Source organism: Ochotona curzoniae, unplaced genomic scaffold, assembly GCF_017591425.1.
Source record: "Ochotona curzoniae isolate NIBS_2020 unplaced genomic scaffold, NIBS_Ocur_1.0 contig_2723, whole genome shotgun sequence".
In the NCBI taxonomy this organism is placed as follows: Eukaryota; Metazoa; Chordata; class Mammalia; order Lagomorpha; family Ochotonidae; genus Ochotona; species Ochotona curzoniae.
In genome coordinates this window covers 7,119,653-7,141,167 of record NW_024465573.1, presented here as the reverse complement: position 1 = coordinate 7,141,167, position 21,515 = coordinate 7,119,653, and the positions used below count along the sequence as shown (strand labels likewise).

Genomic DNA, 21,515 nt, shown 5'->3' with positions numbered 1-21,515 from the left:
TAGTACCAGGATATTTTGATTACTGTTGCAGTGTAATTTGTTTTGAAGTTTAATATTGTGATAGCTCCAGCTTTGCTTTTGTTATTTAAGATTGCTTTACCTCTTCAGGGTCTCTTGTATTTCCATATGAATTTTAGCATAATTTTTTCTAGATCTGGGAAGAATATTATAGGTATTTTGATTGTTATTGCTTTGAATCTATACATCACTTTTGGTAATATGGACATTTTTCACTATATTAATTCTACCAATCCACAAATATGTCATATTTTTCCATGTCTGGGATCTTATTCTATTTCTTTATAAAGTGTTTCATAATTTTTATTGTAGAGACCTCCTCACATTCTTGGTTAAATTTATTCCAAGCTTTAAAAAAAAATTTTTTTGTGGCTTTTGTGAATTGGACTAATCTTAGAAGTTTTTTCTCAGCCATGACATTTTTTTTGGTAAAAAAACATTATTATTATTATTATTTTATGATACAGTTCTATAGGCTTTGGAATTTCCCATCCCCATCCTCAAGTGCCCTCCACTCTATTGATTCTCCCTCTAGAATTATGATGGATAATATTTTATTAACAGTCATAAGTCCATCATCCCATTGTTGAAGTGTTTCCTGACAGTGTCAGACAATGTCAGAATATCCAGCATCCTGCTGTCAGGATATATTCAACAGTTTCAGTGGGAGTCCTTGTTTGGTCTGGATGTGTAGGGGTGCATACTGCATTAAGTCTCCACATCTGGACATGTCAGTCTACGTTACAGTATTTCTCTTATACATCTCCTTAAATGCAGAACCAAAAACACAGTCCACAAGGGAGAGAAAGAAATGGGAAATTTATATTAACATGAAGGTAAATAACATGCTACAGAATGACCAATGTGTTGTTAAAGTGGTGAAAAAGAAAATCAAGATCCTTCTTGTAAAAATGCTACTGCATGACCCACGAGGTCCTGAACAAATAACAATAAAAGCAAGAACATCAGTGCCCATGAGATGTAGCAAAAACAGTGTTGAAAGGGACATTTACAACATCATGTGCCTTCAAACAATCAAAATGTCTCATATGAATGATCTATTAATTGAAAAAGATACAAAGGAATAGGAAATGGGAAAAGGTCAAATTCACTGCTAAATTAATTGGATTTAAAGCCAAAAAAGTACAGATCCAGATAAGAGCTATTCCTTAAGAGGATGAACAAAATAACCCCTCAGCTGTATTAAAAAGAGCATCATGACAGAATAGCCACTTAAAATTCAATATGAAAGAGTAATGGTTCCACCTTTCTGCTCTTTCCATGGATCCTGACACTGTTGGCATAGGCAAGGGTAGAGATTCTCATTTTTGGTTGTTTGGTTAAAGCTATTAATTTTTGTGTGTTGATTTTATGCCTTGCAGCTTTACTAATACTATTCTCTTATAGTTCCAATAATCCTTTAGTAAAGTCCTTTGCTTTCCCCATCATGCCATCTCAAAGCATGAAGAACTTACTTTACAATTTTTGTCACTTTGATTTCTTTATCTGACATAATGGCTCTGGCTAAACCTTCCAGGACTGTACTGAATAGCAGTGGTGAGAGTGGGCATCCCTGTCTGCTTCCGGATCTCAGTGGAAAAGCCACTAACTTTTCACCATTCATTATCATGCTGGAAATGGGTTTTCATATATTACCTTGGTTGAATGAGGAATGTTTTTACCATATCAGTTTACTTCAGGTTTTTGTCAAGAAGGAATGTTGTACTTTACCCAATTCTTTCTCTGATGAGTTAATTTTGGTCAGCTTGTTATTGTGGTGTCTCACATTTTTTTGATTTGCATATAATGAACCATCCTTGAATAACAGGGATAAATCTCACTTGGTCTGGGAAATGACATAGTATTCTGTTGAGTAATTTTACATCTGTGTTAATCACAGATATTGGTTTATATTATATTTATATTGCTCTTTGTAACGTCTTTTTCTGGTTTTGAAATAAAATGATACTCAAAAATTAGTTTGAGTGGATTCCTTCCCTTGTAATTGTTTTGAATAGTTTGAGAATAATTGGAATGAATTCTTCCTTTAAAATGTGGTAGAATTTAGTAGTGAAGTCATCTGGTCCTGGGTTTTTCTTTGCTGGGAGGGTCACTGTTACTGGTTTATTTTAGGTTTTCTGTGTCTTTATGGCTCATCTTCAGTAGACTAATTCAGCCAAGTAATCTGTTTCTTTTAAGATTTTCCAGTTGGCATATAGCTATTTATAGTAATTCCCGATGCTTCTGTGGTATCTATTGTAACATCTTTTTCATCTCTGATTTTATTAATTTGGGTCTTTTTCTCCCCCTTTGTTTTTTTTTATTTTTAATTTTGTTTCAGTTTTGGTTAGTTGCATCAGGGGTGTTTAAAGTTTGTTTATTGTTTCAAACACCAGTTCTTCAGTTCACTGATTTCCTGTAGTATTATTGGTTTCAATTTTGCTCATTCTCTAATTTTAATTTTTCTTTTTTGTTTCTAATTTGGTGTTTGGTTCATTCTTGCTTTCTAGGCCCTTCAGATGTGTTTCTAGGTCATTTATTTGATGCCTTTATAATTTCTTGGTGTAGATACTAATTGTTATAAACTTTTTTAACACTGCTTTTACTCTATCTCATAAATATTTATATGCTTTATTTTCACCTTCATTGGTTTTAAGGATTTTTTTTAAATTTACCTTTTAATTTATTCTATGACTCACTGTTCACTCAGGAGCATTTGTTTTAGTCTCCATGTGTTTGTATGTTATAGAGCTTCTTAAGTTGTCAATATCCAGTTTCATTTCATTGTGGCCAGAAAACATATGCAATATAGTTTCAGTTTTTTTGAATTTGTTGAGACCTGCTTGAGGGCCTACCACATGTTCCATCTGAGAGAAAGTAACATGAACTGGTGAAAACTATGTGTATTCTGCAACTGTAGGATGAAACATAAGATCTGTATGTTCTACAGTGTACATTAGCCATGTGGCTTTTTTGTATATATGATCAATTCCCTGATGAAAGTGGGGGCTATTGAAGTCCCCCATTATTGTTGTGTTAGAGTGTATCTTCCTTTAGATCCACTAACATTTGTTTTAAATAGCCACGGATCCACGCTTGGAGTACATACACATTTACTATGGTAACATCTTTTGGTTGAATAAATCCCTTCATCATTACTTTGCCCTTCTTTTAACAATTATTTTGTTAATGCTTATTTTGCTGAATATTAGGAGGACAACTATTGCTTTTCCTTGCTTTTCGTTGGCATGGAATATCTTTTTCCATAGTTTTACTTTTAGTCTATGTGTATCTTCATTGGTAAGGTATGTTTCTTGAAGGCAAACAATAGATGAGTTTTTCCTTTTATTTCATTCAGTTAGTCTGTATCTTTTCATTGAAAAATTAACATGATTTACAGTCAAGATAATTATTGATTTACCTCATCTGGTGTCATTTATCCTGCCATTTTCCCATATTGTTTGCTTTGGATTTCCTTCGGTTTCTCCTTTAATAGGAGATTTTTTGCCTTATTGTTTCATACTGATGACTGTCTGTTTCACTGTATACCACATTTTAAGTATCATCTGTAAGGTTGGATGAGTGATGACAAACTCTTTTTTTAATTAATTAATTAATTTTAAATTAATTACATTTCATTTTGTGACACAGTTTCATAGGCTCTGGGATTCTCCCAACCCCTCCCCGTACTTTCCCCCCCATGGTGGATTCCTCCACCTTGTTGCAGTATTACAGTTAAATCCAGTCAAGATTCTTTCATTACAAGCATATACCAAGCAAAGAGTCCAGCATCTTATTGTCCATTATACATTCAACAGTTACTTGGGGAGACCATCTCTGGTCTGAAGGCAGAGCTGGCAGAATATCATCCTAACCAATTAAAAGCCACAATATAACATCAACAATTTACAACATTATGGAGTTAATTGACATGGTATCAAGTAACCAATATGTTAGAAAATGCAAGTTCTTAACCATATCCTGTGACTACTTCATTGACAAACTTTCAATTTCTGTTTGTTTGGAAGGTATTTATTTCACCTTCCTTTGTAAATGATCTTTTTGAGGTATTCCAAGGTGACAGTTTTCAATTTTAGGATTTGGACTGTGTCTTTCTATTCTCTCCTATCCTATACAGGTTCTGATGAGAAATCAGCTACCAGTCTAGTTTTTCTCTCATGCACATTTTAGGATCTCTTCTTTATGTTTTTGTTACTAAAAGTTTGAGTATAATACATTGGGAAGATTTTTCCAGCCATGTCCATGAGAAGCTCTGTGTGCTTACTGCGTTTGGATGCCACTTTCTCTAAACTAGGGAAGTTTTCTGCTATTATTACAGTGAGTAGACCATCAAGTCTATTCTCTCTGCACCTTCAGGAACTCCTGAGACACATATGTTTTTGTTGTCACATAATATTGTATAAGTCTTGGACACTATTTTCAGTTTTTCTATTTTCTTCCTTTTTTGTCTGAGATATTTCTAAAAAATTGTGTTCTAGCTTGGTTAGCTTTTTTCTGCCTCATTGTCTGTTTTTAAAGCTTTCCACTGTGTTTTTTTTTAAGCACACTGAATTCTTGATTTTTAGTGTTTCAGAGTGATTTCTCTTTAGTATCTCTATCTCCTGACAAATTTTTAAAAAAGATTTATTTTTATTGGAAAGGTAGATATACAGCAAGGAGGAGAGACAGAGAGGAAGATCTTCCATCTGATGGTTCACTCCCCAAGCAGCTGCAACGGCTGGAGCCTCGCCAATCCGAAACCCGTAGCCAGGCTTCTGGGTCTCCGACGCTGTTACAGAGTCCCAAGGCTTTAGGCTGTTCTAGATTGCTTTCCCAGGCCACAAGCAGGGAGCTGGATGGGAAGCGGCGCCTCTGGGATTAGAACCAGTGCCCCTATGGGATCCCAGCACATTTAAGTCAAGGACTTTAACTGCTATGCTATCATACTGGGCCCTGACAAAATTTTTAATCCATATCATATATGGATTTCCTTAACTCAAAAGTTTGCTTCTCATTGGTTTTAAATAAACTTATCATTCTTTTGAATTCATTTCAACCATTTCATTAGTCTGTTTGTCTTCACATTCCAATATTGAGATGCTATTGTATTCTTTATAGGGAGTCATATTGCCTTCCCAGAGCCTGCTGCCTTTCAGGGTTTGTGTTGACAGTTTGAATATTATAGCCTGTGATAGAGTTGAGTTCAGTGCCCTTTAGGCTTAGCTGAGAGCTCTGTCCCTTGCCAAATTACAAACCATATGCAGACTCAGCAAGAATCATAGATTTATCCCTCAGATGAATTCCCCTAATAATACATGCACCATCAGCAGCAGCCTTAACTAAGCTTATCAAGATGATGCCTTGGACCTGGCATGAAGGCTCAGTGGTTAAATCCTTGCCTTGCAACCACGGAGCTCCAGTGTGGGTGATGGTTTGTGTTTCAGCTGCTTCGCTTTCCATCCAGCTCTCTGCTTGTGACCTGGGAAAACAGTAGAGGATGGAGCAAAGCCTTGGGTCGTTGCTCCTATGTGTGGGAGACCTAGAATAAGCTCCTGGTTCCTGGCTTTAGATTGGCTCAGCTCTAGCCAGCCACTTTGGGAGTGTGAACCAGGGGACAGAAGAGCTTTCTGTCTCTCCTCCCTGTAAATCTGTCTTTCCAATAAAAATAAATGAATGAATGAATGAATGAATGAATGAATGATAGTGCTTTCTCCCAAGTAGTTATGTGGAGACCTTGAGATGGGTGCGAGTAATTAGAAATGGCAATGTTTTACACCCTGCCCCCTGCTCACACTACAAGTAAGATCAAAGTGTCAACACCAAGGTTCTCCTTCATACAGTATTGGCAGTGACATGGCTTTATATTGTACTTCTTCAAGAGGAGAGATACGGAATGCAGTGTTTTCATGAAATACCTGTTGTTACAAGAACTCTTGATTTCCATAAAACATGCCCCTAGGTAATGTTGACATCTGTGTCCACATCAATATTTTGTAGTTTTATACATTTAGACAAGCATTTTTTTCAATTTGTGAGGTTAATTAGATTCTGTGTTAACTCTAAATGTTTTGTGATTCTTAATGCAGTTGGATATACTGTATTATATTTAAGGTCCTGCCTCCTAGCTTTAGCAATATTTGTTCTGATGATTTAAAGGAAAAGTAGAAACATAGTAGACATTCAAGTTCCTTAAAATTCTTACAACACTTAATTAGTTGCCTCATTCATGTCAACTGAATTGCTTTTCTCCAAAGTCTCTTTAGTATTGACCTATTTGATCAATTAGCGAGAGAAGGCTAAGTTATGATAGAGTTTCAAAGATCAGCATTGTGGTGTAACAAGTTAAGCCATCTGTATATCTTAAGGACATAGTTTCTTTTTTAAAAAATATTTATTTTTATTGGAAAGGCAGATTTACAAAGAGGAGAAACAGAGGGAAAGATCCTCCATCTGCTAATTTACTTCCCAAGCGGCTGCAGTGGCTGGAGCTGAGCCAATTTGAAGCCAGGAGCCTTTCCTGGGTCTCCCACAGGGGTACAGGGTCCCAAGGCCTTGGGCTATCCTCGACTGCTTTCCCGGGCTACAAGCAGAGAGCTGAATGGGAAGAGGGGCCACCAGGATTAGAACTCGTGCCAGTATGGGATCCTGGTACGTGCTATGTGAGTACTTTAGCTGCTAGGTTACTGCGCCAGGTCTAAGGGCATGCTTTCATGTTCCAGCTGCTGCTCCACTTCAGTCTAGCTCTGCTGTCCTTGAAACAGCAGTGGAAGATGGGCTGAAGTGATTAGGGCTCTGCCACTCATGTGGGAGACTTAGATAAAGTTCCTTGGCCAGCTCTGGCTGTTTTGGCTTTCTGGGGAAGAAAACAGTAATGGATGATCTCACTCTGCCTGTCCCTCTCTCCCTCTAACTTTCAAAATAAATCAGTAAATATTTTGAGATATAGATGTAGAATTCTAGAAAGACTTCAAATTGAATGATAATTTGTCTTTGAGTCACTGTGTGTGTGTTGATGTATTTTTTCTTAGTTTGGTTAAGTTTCTAAACTCTCTAAACCTCAATTTTTCCCTGATATACAGAAAATATCTTGCAACCTTCAAAAGAAATATTTTCTTATCTTGAACTGTAAGTGCATGGAATAGCTCTTAGGAAATGACATAGTGTTTTAATAGAGAAAATAGCATGTTTATAGATAATTTCGCTATTACCAAATAATTTGTGTGCAAAATACTGGATGTGATTTTCAGGGTAATCATATAAGGAAAGCACTATTATCTTTTCCATTTTGGAGATAAGGAAATTGTAACTTAACAAAATTAATTTACATAAAGTACCACAACTGGCAATTAAGCTAATACTTAAATGTACAGTCTCTTGGTCTCTAAAACCTATATCTCTCTCTAGACTTTACCTTATCAAACTGTAGTGGATTTACTAGATTTAGGCAAACTAACATGGAAATGGTGAATGTAAAATTCAAAAAAACTGAAAAAGTTAGACATAAATAATTCAATAATATTTTAGGATAAGCTATATTAAGCTGCACAAGAAGATAAAATGACAAACTAACCAACAAGAAAATGTCAATAGTTTATCCCAACGAGTTTATGTTTCACTTGCACAAGTATGTCCAGTGTGATTCTTCAGAAAGTACTTTGCTCGGTCCTAGGCATTTAAGGAACCGATATTAATAAAGCTTTCATTTCAGAGGTTTCATCTCAGCATATGCTTCCATGAGTACCACAAAAGCAGGAAGGAAGGTTACCTGTTTATTCTAAATGCCATGAATATAACAAATATGGAAGGTAGACCAACAACTACAACAAAAAGGTTTTTAACTACGCAAGATCAAAAGAAAACCAGTAGTATATTAAGTACTTAATACCTATCAAACTGGTAGATAATATGCAATATGAATTGTTAATCAGATTAATAGGTCACTGTGTACATTTCAAATAATTATGGCAAAACTCAATCAATACTGCTACTTAGAATAGTTGTATCTGTCACTGCTATTTCAGCGTAAGCAAAAATACTCTGTTGTAAGTAATTTAAAAACTTAGTAAAGCTTATTTGTGAATGCCAGGTATTTTCTGTTTATTTATTCACTGGTAACCTAATTGCTACACTATCTGTATTAATACTAGACAGATAGCAATCATACCTTTAATTTGTTTATTTTCATAATGCCTTACCCATAAATGGAGATATAAGATGTGAATTTTCTCTTTTTTAACCAGGCTAAGTGAACTTATTTTAAATTTTAGCTGTCATGATTTCCTGTTCTTAACTAAAAGCTCACCAGTTAATACACACGATGATAGAAAAGAAGTAAATTGAAATCTTTTACACAGCACACTTTAGCAGTAACTCATACATCCTTTTCATTTAATAGCCATTTAATTCATTTTTAATTTAAAAGTATCTTGTCAAACATATACTCTATGTTGAGCATTAAAATAAGAATTACCTGCATGCTTTGCTCATATATCTGTTTCTGTTGTGAGTCTTAAAATAGTTTAATTTGGTGAGATTTTAAATTTTAATTTTTTAAACCTCATTACATTTTCCATTTGTTTATAGGAGCGGGTAGAAAATTATCCCTCTGTGATTCTCCAGTGGAAGAGTCCGAAAAACCGTACGTGTGAGGCTTGTGGGCTGTATCGCTGCTGTAGATGCTTAGTGCATTTATCAGGAAAATTGTATAACAGCAGGAATATGAAAATAGATGAATTCATGTCCCATGACAAGCAGGTATTTGTTTCTTCTAATTTTAGTTTTAAGTATTTACAAGCTTCAGTTTATGGACTTGCACAAATAACACTCATTTTAACAAACAGAATAAAACCCGAGGAGAAAGAGTACAAGGAAAAGAGGATACAGTGTTTGGATGTAGAAAATATGTCTTTACAGCATATGTATTTATAATTGAAACCAATTGGCACGTTTCTGTAAGTGCCTATCCCCCAAAGACAGAGGTTACAGCCTGAAGATGATGTAGATCACTGGGGCAAGTGAAGCTAACTGTTACCTGTGAGTCCAAACAAGAATTTAGTCCAAGTGAAAAGATTTGTGGCAGGTAATCCACAAGTAAATCATTGAAGATGACTCTTGGTCCTAGTATGAGAGACTTCAAAGAACATGGTGCTTCCGACAGACTGTAGTCAGAAATGTGCTGAATTCTGGAGCTATCACCAGATGCTCAAGGTGCTGTTAATATTGAATGAATAGATACAACTAAAGATTAAGTAGTGCAGGGTCTCCCCCACAGATTTCTTTAGTACCCCATTGCCTGAGGGGATGAGCCTGCCTGCCACCCAGCCTCCTGGCCCATGAGAGACAGACAGACAGGGGTTCTGTCTAAACAGCAGTTCCAATTTATTGGGGAAATTCAGATTTTTATATAGGGTAAGAAATAGCCTCAGGCCAGGAATTTCAGGAATTCTAGGAGGGGAGAAACTAGGAGCCAATTACTAGGAGCATGACTGCGGAAGCCACCTCCCATAGGCCAGGGTAGGTGAGTGAAATGGCCCTGGTCAATCATTATTTCCTTGAAGTTACGTGACTCCTGCCCTGGTTCACGCCAAGGGCTCTGTCCTTGGCCACCATCTTGCCCGCCAGTGACCTGGACTGTTAGTCGCCATCTTATTAACTTAGTGATCTCTTTGCCCCTGAGCCCCACACGCCTGCACAATGGCTCAACAAACTAAATCCTCCATCCAATGGTGCCAGCATCACATGGGGCACTGGTTCATGTCCTGGCTATTCCACTTCTATTAGGCTCTCTACTTGTAACCTGGGAAAGCAGCAGAGGATCACTTGGGACTCTGCACCCACATGAGACACCAGGATGAGTCTCCTGGCTCCTGGCTTCAGATAGGTTGAGCTCTATCATGGTGACCATTTGGGGAGTGAAGCAGAGGATGGAAGACCTTCTTTTGATTTCTCATTCTGTCTGTAAATCTGCCTTTTGAATAAAAATAAATATTTTTAAAAATAATTTATGTATAATAACTATCTGTATTTATGGAGTGGCATATGACATTTCAGTAATAAGTAAAGTATGCAGTGATCTGATAAGGGTAATTGATGTATGATTCAGCCTCGGAGGTTAACATTTGTGCTGGGAACATTCAAAAGCCCATATACTAGCTATTTCAACCATTTAGCCATTACCAATGATGCTTACCCAACTGTGCTGTAAACCTTTGTAGTTAACATTTCCAACTGTAGTTGTTTCCATTTCTGTAGTTGTTAATCATCCTCTGATTGTCTCCCCATCTTCCTGTTCTTCCCAGACTGTGGTGAGCAGAATCCTGTTTTCATACAAGATAAACTTCTTAGCCTCCATGTATAAATGAGAATATGTAGTATCCATATTTCTGTATCTGACTTATTTCACTTAACATGTACTGTCCTCCCGTCTCACCTGTGTTGCCACAAATGATAGCTCTGAGAAGAATGTTGTTGGGATTTTGATTTTGATATCATCGAATCTGTATATTACTGTATAAACCTTTGTACAATCTAGGAACATGGGAAATTTCTCCATATTTCAATGTCTCCTCCTATTTTTTTTAAATGTTTTGTAATTTTCATCTTAGAGGTCTTTCATGCATTTGGTTAGGTTTATTCCAAGGTATTTAAGATTCTTCTCCACTATTTTGAAAGCTACTGTTCTTACAAGTTCTTTCTTGTTATTTGTGTATACTAAGGCCATCAATTTATGTTCATTGATTTTTTTTACCTATTACCTTGCTAAACTCTCTTATGAATTCCACTGGTTTCTTTATTGAGTGTTTTGGTTGTCTGTGTCCTTTTTTCAACTTAAAAAAACAAAATAGAGCGAAATCCCTCTTATTTTATGGAATGACAGAGCACAATGTGATATGAAATACAAATTACATTATTCCTTAACCATATGATACCATATGAACCAAAGAGTTCATGAAAAAATTAAGAAATATTTATATTAGTATAAAATTTGTTTGAAGTTTATGTGTGTGTTTTTTTACAACATGTATTTTCCAAGAGCTTTTTGAAGTCATTCCTGTATTTTATTCACAAAGGCTATAGGAGGCTTCTCTGCCATCTACCATCTAGTTCAGTGGCAGGAATGGAGACACACAGGATAGTGCTTAGTTACAACTGCAACTTTTTAGCCACTTTTTAGCCAAAATGGGAGGTTTGTTGTTAAATGTCATTTACTAGCAGGACTGGTTTGATGATATTGTCAAATTGTAAAAGCAATTTTTAACAACCAAATGCTGTATGATATAACTAGATTATTTCCAACGCAGAAATGTGTTCACAGCAGCATGAATGGAATCCTTAGCATATTTTTTTCAGCTTCTGTAGATTTCAGAATGTTTAAATATCATTTTATAAGAAAATACACCAAGCTCAATACTAATCATCATGACATAAATTCAATGTATAAACATTTAAAGGAAAATTAACAGTTTTTGTATATCATTAAAGAAAATCTGAATGCCACAAAGATGTTATATATATATTCTTTAGTGTGTTAATTCACTTTACATATAAAATAATAATGCTTATTTCTTAATATAGGTGTTTACTGTGGGCATAATTTGTGCCAATCGTACCAGAATTTATCATCAGCTGAAACATTTCAAGTTCACACTGTACCAGGAGTGTTGCTCCATTGTAGATACTGAATATTTTGAGGATGAACAGGTGACAGAAACAGTGGAAAGAATTTTCAGTCAATTGGAAGAAAGTGGCTGGATTAACAATGTAAGTTGAATGGATAAGAACCAACTTCTGTATTTCCAGCAGCTTGATATTATTATTAACCAAAGGATACAACTGATCAAAAGACATTGGCATTTAACAGAGAATCTCTTCTGTATTTTTTGTTCTCCTTTTGTGTTTCTATTTTGTCTTCTTTGAATTTTCTCTTCTTCCATATTTTCCTTTGATGCTTTTTCATGGCTTTACCCTGATGTTCCAAGGACTCATCTGGCTAACCTGATATCTTATAAACAGCTGTACTGTCTATTGAGAAAGAACCTCTGTCCATTTACTTTCACGTACGTCTTCCTTACATATATTTTAAGTTCCTCTATTTTCTTCCACAGAGTATAGGAACTTGCCTCTGCTATCTGCTTCCTATCATTTAGAACAGTCATTATGATCTGTATATAAAGAAACACTTGATGCCAGTCTGAGGAAAGGATCCTGACTGCCAGTATAATTCCACCCACATCTTCATGAATACATGGGACTGAGCAATGAGCACTGCAACTGAAAATCAAAGGGAATCCATCATCCAAGCCACTGTACTGATTTCGATTCCCCTATATCTCTTAGTCATTAAATTTGATATGAGGGATAAAATAGTGATTTCAAGAATATATTGGATTCTCAAAGATCTGCTGGCAGTTCATTAGCTCTGGTCTGCTCGCATTACTTTGTGGTACATCGAAAGAATGCTGATATGATTGCAGTCTTCTAAAATATGTCTAATTATATAAATGGATGAGACAACAAATAGTGGCTTTTAGCAGCCCAAATCAATAGCATATTTAATCATAATAGAAAAGAAAAGCCCAAGATCTATTCCCTGGGTTGCATCACAGGCACATTTGTAAGAGTGGAAATTAAAAAGGAGGCAGGAAGTCTTAAGACATAAACTTATGTATAAAGGAAATACAAAGAGAACAAGAACTTCTCCGCATATGCCATGCTCAACGTAGATCTCTCAGGATGGAGAATGGCATCACAGTTGCTTTCCCTTTGGACAATTATCCTCCCACCATAAACCAACACTCCGTGATCTTAAGGCTTAAATGTTCTTTCTCTCATTTTACTTTCTTTAGTTTATTACATTTTACTTTTTTCTATTTCTTTTCCAAATGCTTCTTCCCCTTACTGCCATCCTTCTCTGTACTTTCCATTTGCCTTAGAAATAATTGTAATGTTTATGAGTCTTTGCTTATACAGCAACCCATTTTCATTTTCCTAGACAACATTCAATTCTTAACTGCTTTTATTGATACCATTAAATGTTGCTAACCAGTAGAATTGGAAAACCCATTAGCATACTACATTTATAAAGAATTGCTTACAATATATAGAAAGATCATGAAAGATCACTGCACATATATTACATATATAATAATATACATATTACATAATATTACATATATGTAATAATAATATTATGTTGGGGAACAACATGAAACTTCTTGTAGAAAAAAATTTTAAAAAACATTTCCAAGTCATGTACTTTAGAGAAAATTCAGCAAGATTTGGGACAGCAGAAGTTACCTGGAGTGAGAAAAATGATTTTAGGGCAATAAAAGCCGAGTCCCATATGTGTAAAGAATAACACTTGGGGCTGTTGGCTTGGTATGGTTGATTAAGATGTACTTTGTAAGAAATTTCACAGAGCTGTTCAAGATGGGCTGCCCCATCTTCTTTTTTTTTTTTTCTGCCTGAATTAGGAGAGCAGCAGAGGATGGCGCAGGTACTAAGTTCCAGGCTCCTAACCACTTTGACCCAGATCTAGCAAATGTAATTTGGGGAGGGAACTAACATGTGCTCCCTTGCTCTCTCTCTCTCTCTCTCTCTCTCTCTCTCTCTCTTTCTCTCTCTCCTTCCCTTCTCCCTGTCCCCCTTCCCTCTTCTCTCAACCCTTCTCCCTCTTTCTTCTCTCTTGCCTTTCAAATATGAAGTCACTGAAAAAAATAACATTTAGCATTAGGTACTGGGTCAATGTCATGAATGTTTAAGATAGTGTCTACATTTTCAACATAAAAATATCAAAGAGCTTTATTTTCTTTATAATATATTCTCACATTAAAAAATTCTTGTCCATAAAGTTTCTTGAACAATTTCCCAGAATCTATGAAGTTTACAGCAGTATCAACCCATATGTAGCTTTTTGGGCGATGATGAAATTTCGAAGTCTATCAGATGCCTTGACGTTTCTGTCTCTCTGTGCCTTTTTGTGAGATGCTGGCACCTGTGCTGTGATGCATACTTCTCTTGCCTGCAGTCTCTTGGTCACAGTTGCTCTATTAGAGTGCCTTCAGGGCTACCTGAATGCTCATTCTGTACGTCCCAATTATTGCAAGCCCTCCTTTTGCCCCACACAATTGGTTCCTGACTTTCTGATCCCCGCTTGTCTCACATCTTGCTTTGCCCCTTTCTGCCCTTTATCCTTCAAATGTTTTTCTTCTATTATCTGGATAGATTGCCTCTGAGTATCTGCCCAAAAAACTACATACTCTAGTGATTTCATACTTCTTGTTCCTTCTGACCATGGAATTTCAAAGATCATTTTAAAATCTAATATTGAACATGTGTAGAAAGAAGTCTAGTATACGACAAAGAATAGGAAAAATGATAAAAATCAGTATACAATAAATAAAACAAAATATTTTCCATTCTAAAATAAGCCAATGAACATACTCTAATATGTTTTTGCCAGTTTATTATGATTTTTTTTTCATTGACAAGGAATTGTATGGTGTTGTGGTGCAATAGAGTAAGCCATCACTTGGAACATCTGCTTCCCACCTAATGCTGAGTCCCTTATCTGCCTTCAATTCAGCTTCCTGCTAATATGCACCACAGGATTATGGTCCAAGGACTTGAGTACCTGTGTCCTATGTGTAAGACACTTACAGAGTTTCTCGCTCTTGGCTTTAGCCTAGCTCAGCCCAAGTTGCTGTAGGCATTTAGGGGTGAGCCAATGGAGAGGGCGGATGCTTCTCCCCACCTTCTCTGTTACAATGTTTCCCAAACAAGTAAAAATAAATGAACTTTTCAGAAAAGAATATATATGGGGCCCAGCATGGTGGCGCAATGGTTAAGGTCCTCGCCTTGCACGCCCAGGATCCCATATGGGCGCCGGTTCTAATCCCGGCAGCCCCGCTTCCCTTCCAGCTCCCTGCCTGTGGCCTGGGAAAGCAGTCAGTCGAGGACGGCCCAAAGCTTTGGGACCCTGCACCCGCGTGGGAGACCCGGAAGAGGCTCCTGGCTTCGGATTGGCATAGCATCGGCTGTTGCACTCACTTGGGGAGTGAATCATCGGACGGAAGATCTTCCTCTCTGTCTCTCCTCTCTGTATATCTGCCTTTCCAATGAAAAAATAATAAAAATAAATCTTTAAAATAAAAAAAAGAAAAGAATATATATGGTGATGGGGTTTCTGAGGCCCTTGTAGATAGATTGTTAAGATGCGAAGGTGGACACATAAATGACAGGAAAGTAAATATATCAACACAAGTATTAAATGTAAGGTATACAATTATATTTAAAGTAATTTTTAAAGACTTATGTATTTTTTAATTGGAAAGGCAGATCTAAAGAAAGAAGGAGAGACAGAAAGACCTGTCCACTGATTCCCCAAGTGGCCACAACAGCCGGAGCTGAGCCAATCAGATGCCAGGGACCAAAAGCTCCTTCTGGGTCTCTCACATGGGTGCAGGGTCCCAAGGCTTGGGACTGTCCTCCACTACTTTCCTAAGCCACAGACAGGGAACTGGAAGGAAAGTAGAGCCGCCAGGACATCAACTGACACCTATAGGGGATGCTAGTAGTTGCAAGGCAAGGATTTAGCCATTAAGCCATTGAGCTGAGCCCAGTAAATTTTAAATGTATTAAAAATATTATTGCATCAATGAGAGATTCTTTTTAAATATTTATTTTTATGTGGAAAACAGATTTTAGAAAGTCTTCCATCCATTGGTTCACCTCCCAAACATCTGTAATGGCCAGAGCTGAGCTGACCCAAACCTGGAAGCCAGGAGCTTCTTCCAGGTCTCCTACATGGGTGTAGGGACCCAAGGCCTTGGTCCATTCACCATTACTTTCCCAGGCAAGAAGCACAGACCTGGATCAGAAATAGAACAGCTGGGACTAGAAGCAGTTCTCCTGTAGGATGCCACCACAGGTCAGACGATTACCCTGATGCACCACCATGCTGACCTCAAGAATTTAAAATTCTAGTTGCATATACCTGCCCTTCCTTAAACTCTTCTGTTTTTTCCTCTCTTTTTTCCCTGTACATTAAAAAAACTGTTTCCCTTTGTATTTATTCTCATCACTTAAACTGATACTTTTAAAATATAGCCCTAAAAATACCTTTGTTAGAATCACCCAGCCATTGATGAAAACTATGTAGTATCCAGTCTTTCTCCAACCCTAGCCTTGAGAATATCAAGCACCAGCTCTTTTAAAGCTTTTGTTTTTATTTTTACTTTTATTTGAAAGACATTTAATAGAGAAGGAGAGACAGAGAAGCTTTCCCTTGGTCTCCCACATGATTGCAGGGTTCCAAGGACTTGGGCCATCCTTCTCTGCCTTCCCAGGCCCTAAGCAGAGAGCAGGATTTGAAGTGGAGCAGCTGAGACACAATGTCCAAATGGGACACCGGCTCTGCAAGCAGAGAATAAGCAGTCCCTGCATCAGCTCTTTGAAAAAGTTGAGTGAATCTTAGGTAAATTGAAAAGTAAGATCTGCTGCTGACATCATGAGTAGTGGGTAAAGCTACAACCTGCAACACGGGCTTCCTATAGCATGCCAATTTGTATTACATATACTCCACTTCCAATCCGGGTCCTTGCTAGTGACCCAGGAAAAGCAGTGGAAGATGATCCAGGTGCTTGCACCCCTGCTGCCCCTTGTGGGAGACTGAAAGAAGCTCCAGGCCTCTGACCTCTGGCTTCTGGATTCAGCCTGACCCAGCCTTGGCAGTTGTTGCAATCTGGAATATGAACCAGACTACAGAAGATCTCAAAATCTCTCTCCCTCCCTCCCTCTCTCTTTCTCTCTCTCTCATCATGCTTCCCTGCTTCCCTCCCTCTTACTTTGCAACATTCTCAAACAAATAAATAAGTCTTAAAAAAAATAAAGACCAGCATTTAAAAATTGTTGTATTAGATTCTGTCATCAGCCTCATGGAGTTTTCTTGATGAATCCATTCCATTCCATGGGTTTAGCTGCTCCTTTCCCACCACTTCTTCGGGAAGGCAGATCTAGAGAGAGATGGAGAGACAGAAAGATCTGCCATCCGCTGGTTTACCACCCAAGTGGCCGGAGCTAAGCTAATCCAAAACCAGGGACCAGGAGCTTCTTCCAGGTCTCCCATGCAGGTGCAGGGTCCCAGAGCTTTGGGCCATCCTCTACTGCCTTCCCAGGCCACAGGCAGGGAGCTGGATGGGAAGTGGAACATCTGGAACATGAACCGGTGCCCATACGGGATCCTGGTGGCACATGCCGAGTGAGGATTTAGTTACTAGCCTACCATGCCAAGCCTACTGCTACTTCCCAGTATAAGATTTCAAGCTCCTTCCATCTTCTGGTCATTTTCCCACCTCCAGTCCCATATTTCCTGCTGTTTTCAAGAGGCCATCCATCGGACACAAGAAAATAATTTTGTTATAGTAAGGCCCAGTGTCTGCAAAGGCTTGAACCATGGGAGCAGAAATCTTGAGGTAGAAAGCATGGCAGAGTGACGTAGTAGCATTCTTGATGAATTTAACTTTCCTGGTCAAGGTGGGGCTTTAGTCTTGCCCAAACTGTACCCTACCCAGACTCTTGATGGTCAAAAGTATCAGTTTAAACATTTGTTCTTGTCACTTATTATCAGAACAATTATTGGAACAAGCTGTATTAAGTTGTTCAGCCTTAGTCTGTAAAATAGGAGCTGAAATGTAAAAGGAATGACAATTAGAAAATAAAATTACTGAATCGGGAAAAAATGGGCCTAGCACAGTAGCCAAGTGGCTAAATTCCTCACTTTGCATGTGCCAGGATCCCACATGGGCACTAGTTCTAATCCTGGCATCCCCATTTCCCTTTAGCTCCCTCATGTGGCCTGGGAAAGCAGTTGAGGACTGCTTGGGACCCTGCACCCTCGTGGGAAACCTGGAAGAGTTACTGGCTCCTGGCTTCATGTCAGTGCAGCTCCGGCCATTGTGGCCACCTGGGGAGTGAATCATCATATGGAAGATCTTCCTGTCTGTCTTTCCTCCTCTCTGTATATCTGACTTTCTAATCAAAACAATAAATCTTAAAAAAAATGATGATCAGTATTTTGATTGTAAAAATTAACACCACATTTTAACCATTTATTATGAGACCTGGAGATTAGAAAATGAACAACTAGTGTTAACCATTATTTGCAGCAAAAGCTAGAAGAAGGCATCCTTTCATAGCTTAGTATTAATGATAAAGTAGACTAATAAAAGAAAATCATATGGGAGACATTAAAACCGGCCAAAAGTGAATCTCAAATCCTAGAGTACTTTACTTTTACCCAATGCCTAGCTGAGTTCCAGGCCACAAAAACCCTTGTGTTCTATTTTTTCTCTTTCCTGAGGTGGTGCTCAAGCAGATCTTGGGGGCAGCAGAAAGGGTTTCCGGGCCTTGCCTCAAGAGGAAACTCCAGTCCCCACATTCCCTTCTGCACAGCTTTACCACCACAAAGTCAGGGTCTTCCCGATCCCCATCTCAGTGAGGACAGAACAGGAGTTCATAGGCAGTCAGCAAACCATTGTATCACTTAATTTCCTTTACTGAAGCAAGCTCTTAGAACTCTGTGCGTCCCAAACCAAACCCACATTCTCTCTGCTCCCTCAGTGCGCCTCTGACATAGGACTGCTATGGTGTAGTTTCTCAGCCTGGAAATCTCTGTCCCATCCTTGATTCTGCTCTCAGTTTGTCCTAGCGTTAGTTACACTCCACCTTCACTGTTACTCACACCTGGGTGCCAGTTGCTGAACTATTCTACAATGGATAAAATGCTACCAGTCTTGTTCAAGTATACTTCAAAGCAAATCAGTCTCATATTTTAAAATGTTTAGCAGTTTATTAAACCAGTCTACCAGATTATTATTATGCTAGTTTTAGTTTAACCTAATATTTCATACATTTTATTCTCTGGCAACCTTTCCTCTCTCTATTCCTCTATAAAAACCTCATATTGTTGACAAGTCCCATACATTGTTGTCAGGATGGACTGTGGTTTTTTTCCAGAAAACTCTCACCACTAATTCTTTGCCTGCCATAGCTTCTTCTCAGGACAGCTTAACAACCACACTTTCCCTAACTAACCCTAACCTGTCTCCTGAACCGTCATAACAATACCTGTACTGTTTTGCTGGTTAGTAAACTCTATTCTCTTTAGAGACAAGAAAAGCATATTTATTTTTATTCTGTAAATAGCAAAGCATTTAATAGACAAGTTCTTTGTCAGCAGAATATGTTTGACAAATTTTTCTCGAATAGTTTTATTGAAATTACTACATTTTTACTGTAAATGTGATGACAGAAAATTGTAATTTATAGAAAAGTTATGCAAATGGTGTAATAATACTCAGTGTAACCTCTTTTCCAGTGCTTTCTGTGAACTAGACATGCTTAGAAGTTGTTCCTAATTATAATAGATGTGTTCTCCACATTACTGTGAAACGGTTTTGTTGATGTTCATATCTGTAGTTTCGAAGGACCAACCTTAACTAGCTTTTCTGTTGTATGTGCAGAAATATAAACAACTCGAAGAATATCTCAGTTCTGCTGAAAATTTTCAAGAGGAGAAGTTTGACTAATAACACATTTCCTTCAGAGAAGATTTTATAAATGGCTGTAAATGTGAAGATCATGAATCTTGTTTCTCTGTATCATGTGCCACTTATATATTTTATATGTATCTTCATGAAAAAACATCTTGTATCATGAAACTTCTCAGTCTAATAATGCTTTTATCTGATATAAATAGAAAATATAGACTTAATAACTTCAAGTCCCTAAATATATTTTAAGTCTATAAAATAATGTCTTTATAACCTATTATTATCAAATGAATGATCTCCTGTTCTTTCAGTTTAGTTAGTCTGCATTTTAAGAATATATTTGGTATATGTGAATCCATGCTGACCATTTCCTGTCTGGTTCTAAGCGTTCCTTGTTGTTCTCTGTCTGTCTATTTTAATTTTGTTTGTTTGGTTTTTTTTGGGCAGGGGGGCTCCAGAGCTACCCTGATGGTCATTGCAAGAGAGGATGGGGATCCAAAGTTGGAAATAAGTAAGGACCAGAGAAAGCTCCTCTCCCTAGTCCTAAAGGAAGTTTACTGTTCTGTTTCTGCAGACGACTTAGGGCTCCTGGCTGTTGTTCTGATGACCTTGGATCCTGCAAGGAAGGATTTGGACTTCTTCCATCCCATGTGGTAGATCCCAACAGGGCTGGGTTCTCGGCCCTCAGAATTCTTGGCCCCAAAGGCACTCCAATTCCCAGTGGTCTCTTTGCTAGGTAGGACACAGAGATTAGTTACTACTCACTGGAGAATGGAAGATTTCTCTGTGCACTCCTCTTAAAACAGTTTTGCACCTCAACTGTTGACATATGCCTTGCTAGAGTTATTAGCCAGTTTAGACTGTCCTAAAATCTGCCAAGTTCAGCAGAATTATGCTTCAATGCTTTAGACTGCTAAATACTCAAATGAGAATAGACACGAGACAGGTGAATAGTACCCTATGACCATTTTAAGGTGTATAGAAGCTGGTTGTGTATAAATTAAAATCGAAATGTCAATAAAATAGTCACAGGATATGGTTAAGAACTTGCATTTTGTAATATATTGGTTACTCAATACCATGACAATTAATTCCATAATGTTGTAAATTGTTGTTGATGTTATGTTGGGGCTTTTAATTGATCGGGATGATATTCTGCCAGCTCTGCCTTCAGACCAGAGATGGTCTCCCCAAGAAACCGTTGAATGTATCTGGACAATTAGATGCTGGACTCTTTGCCTGGTATATGCTTGCAGTGAAAGAATCTTGACTGAATTTGATATGTTCTACTGCACCAATGTGGAGGTATCCACCATGGGGAAGGGTATGGGGAAGAGTTGGGGGAATCCCAGAGCCTATAAAACTGTGTCACATAATGCAATGTAATTAATAAATTTTTTTTTAAAAAGAACATATTTGGTGGTTAAATCCTTGCTTTGCAAACTCCAGGATTCCATATGGGCATCCATTTGTGTCCCAGCTACTCCACTTCCCATCCAGCTCCCTTCCTGTGGCCTGGGAAAGCAGTAGAAGACAGCCCAATGCCGTGGGACCCCACACCTGCATGGGAGAACTGGAAGAAGCTCCTGCTCCTGGCTTTGAATCAGATAGGCTCAGCTCCGGCCATTGAAGTCACTTGGGGAGTGTATCATCAGATGGAAGATCTTTCTCTCTGTTTCTCCTCCTCTCTGGATATCTGAGTTTCAGTAAATATATAAATATATATATATATATGTATATATATATATTTGGACTCACATTTATATTCATTGCTAGAGCAATTGTTCATGTGTGCTTATTTTCTTTTTGCAGTATTCAGCTATCTTCTCTATTAGATTACTATTATTTAAATGAATGGGCCATGAGAGAAATTGCATTTTATCATTCAGTTTAATCCCCTTGCCTTAGCATCAGACTATATCTTACCAGTTCCAAGCAAAGGACTTT

At 37.7% G+C, this 21,515-nt stretch overlaps 1 protein-coding gene across 3 annotated transcripts in view; it reads left to right on the top strand.

Annotated features, from left to right (window-relative positions):
• The window catches only part of CCDC82 (coiled-coil domain containing 82), a 56,392-nt gene extending 36,430 nt beyond the window's left edge, over nt 1–19,962 (top strand). For 2 of the 3 annotated variants that reach the window (XM_040976843.1, XM_040976842.1), the window contains exons 6-8: nt 8,602–8,772; nt 11,593–11,778; nt 19,539–19,962. In XM_040976843.1, coding sequence (XP_040832777.1) covers nt 8,602–8,772; nt 11,593–11,778; nt 19,539–19,604 — 423 coding nt within the window. In that variant the 3' untranslated portion in view covers nt 19,605–19,962. The remainder of the gene's footprint in view (nt 1–8,601; nt 8,773–11,592; nt 11,779–19,538) is intronic. The other variant, XM_040976844.1, reaches the window with a different exon arrangement.
• Nucleotides 19,963–21,515: the final 1,553 nt, after the last annotated feature.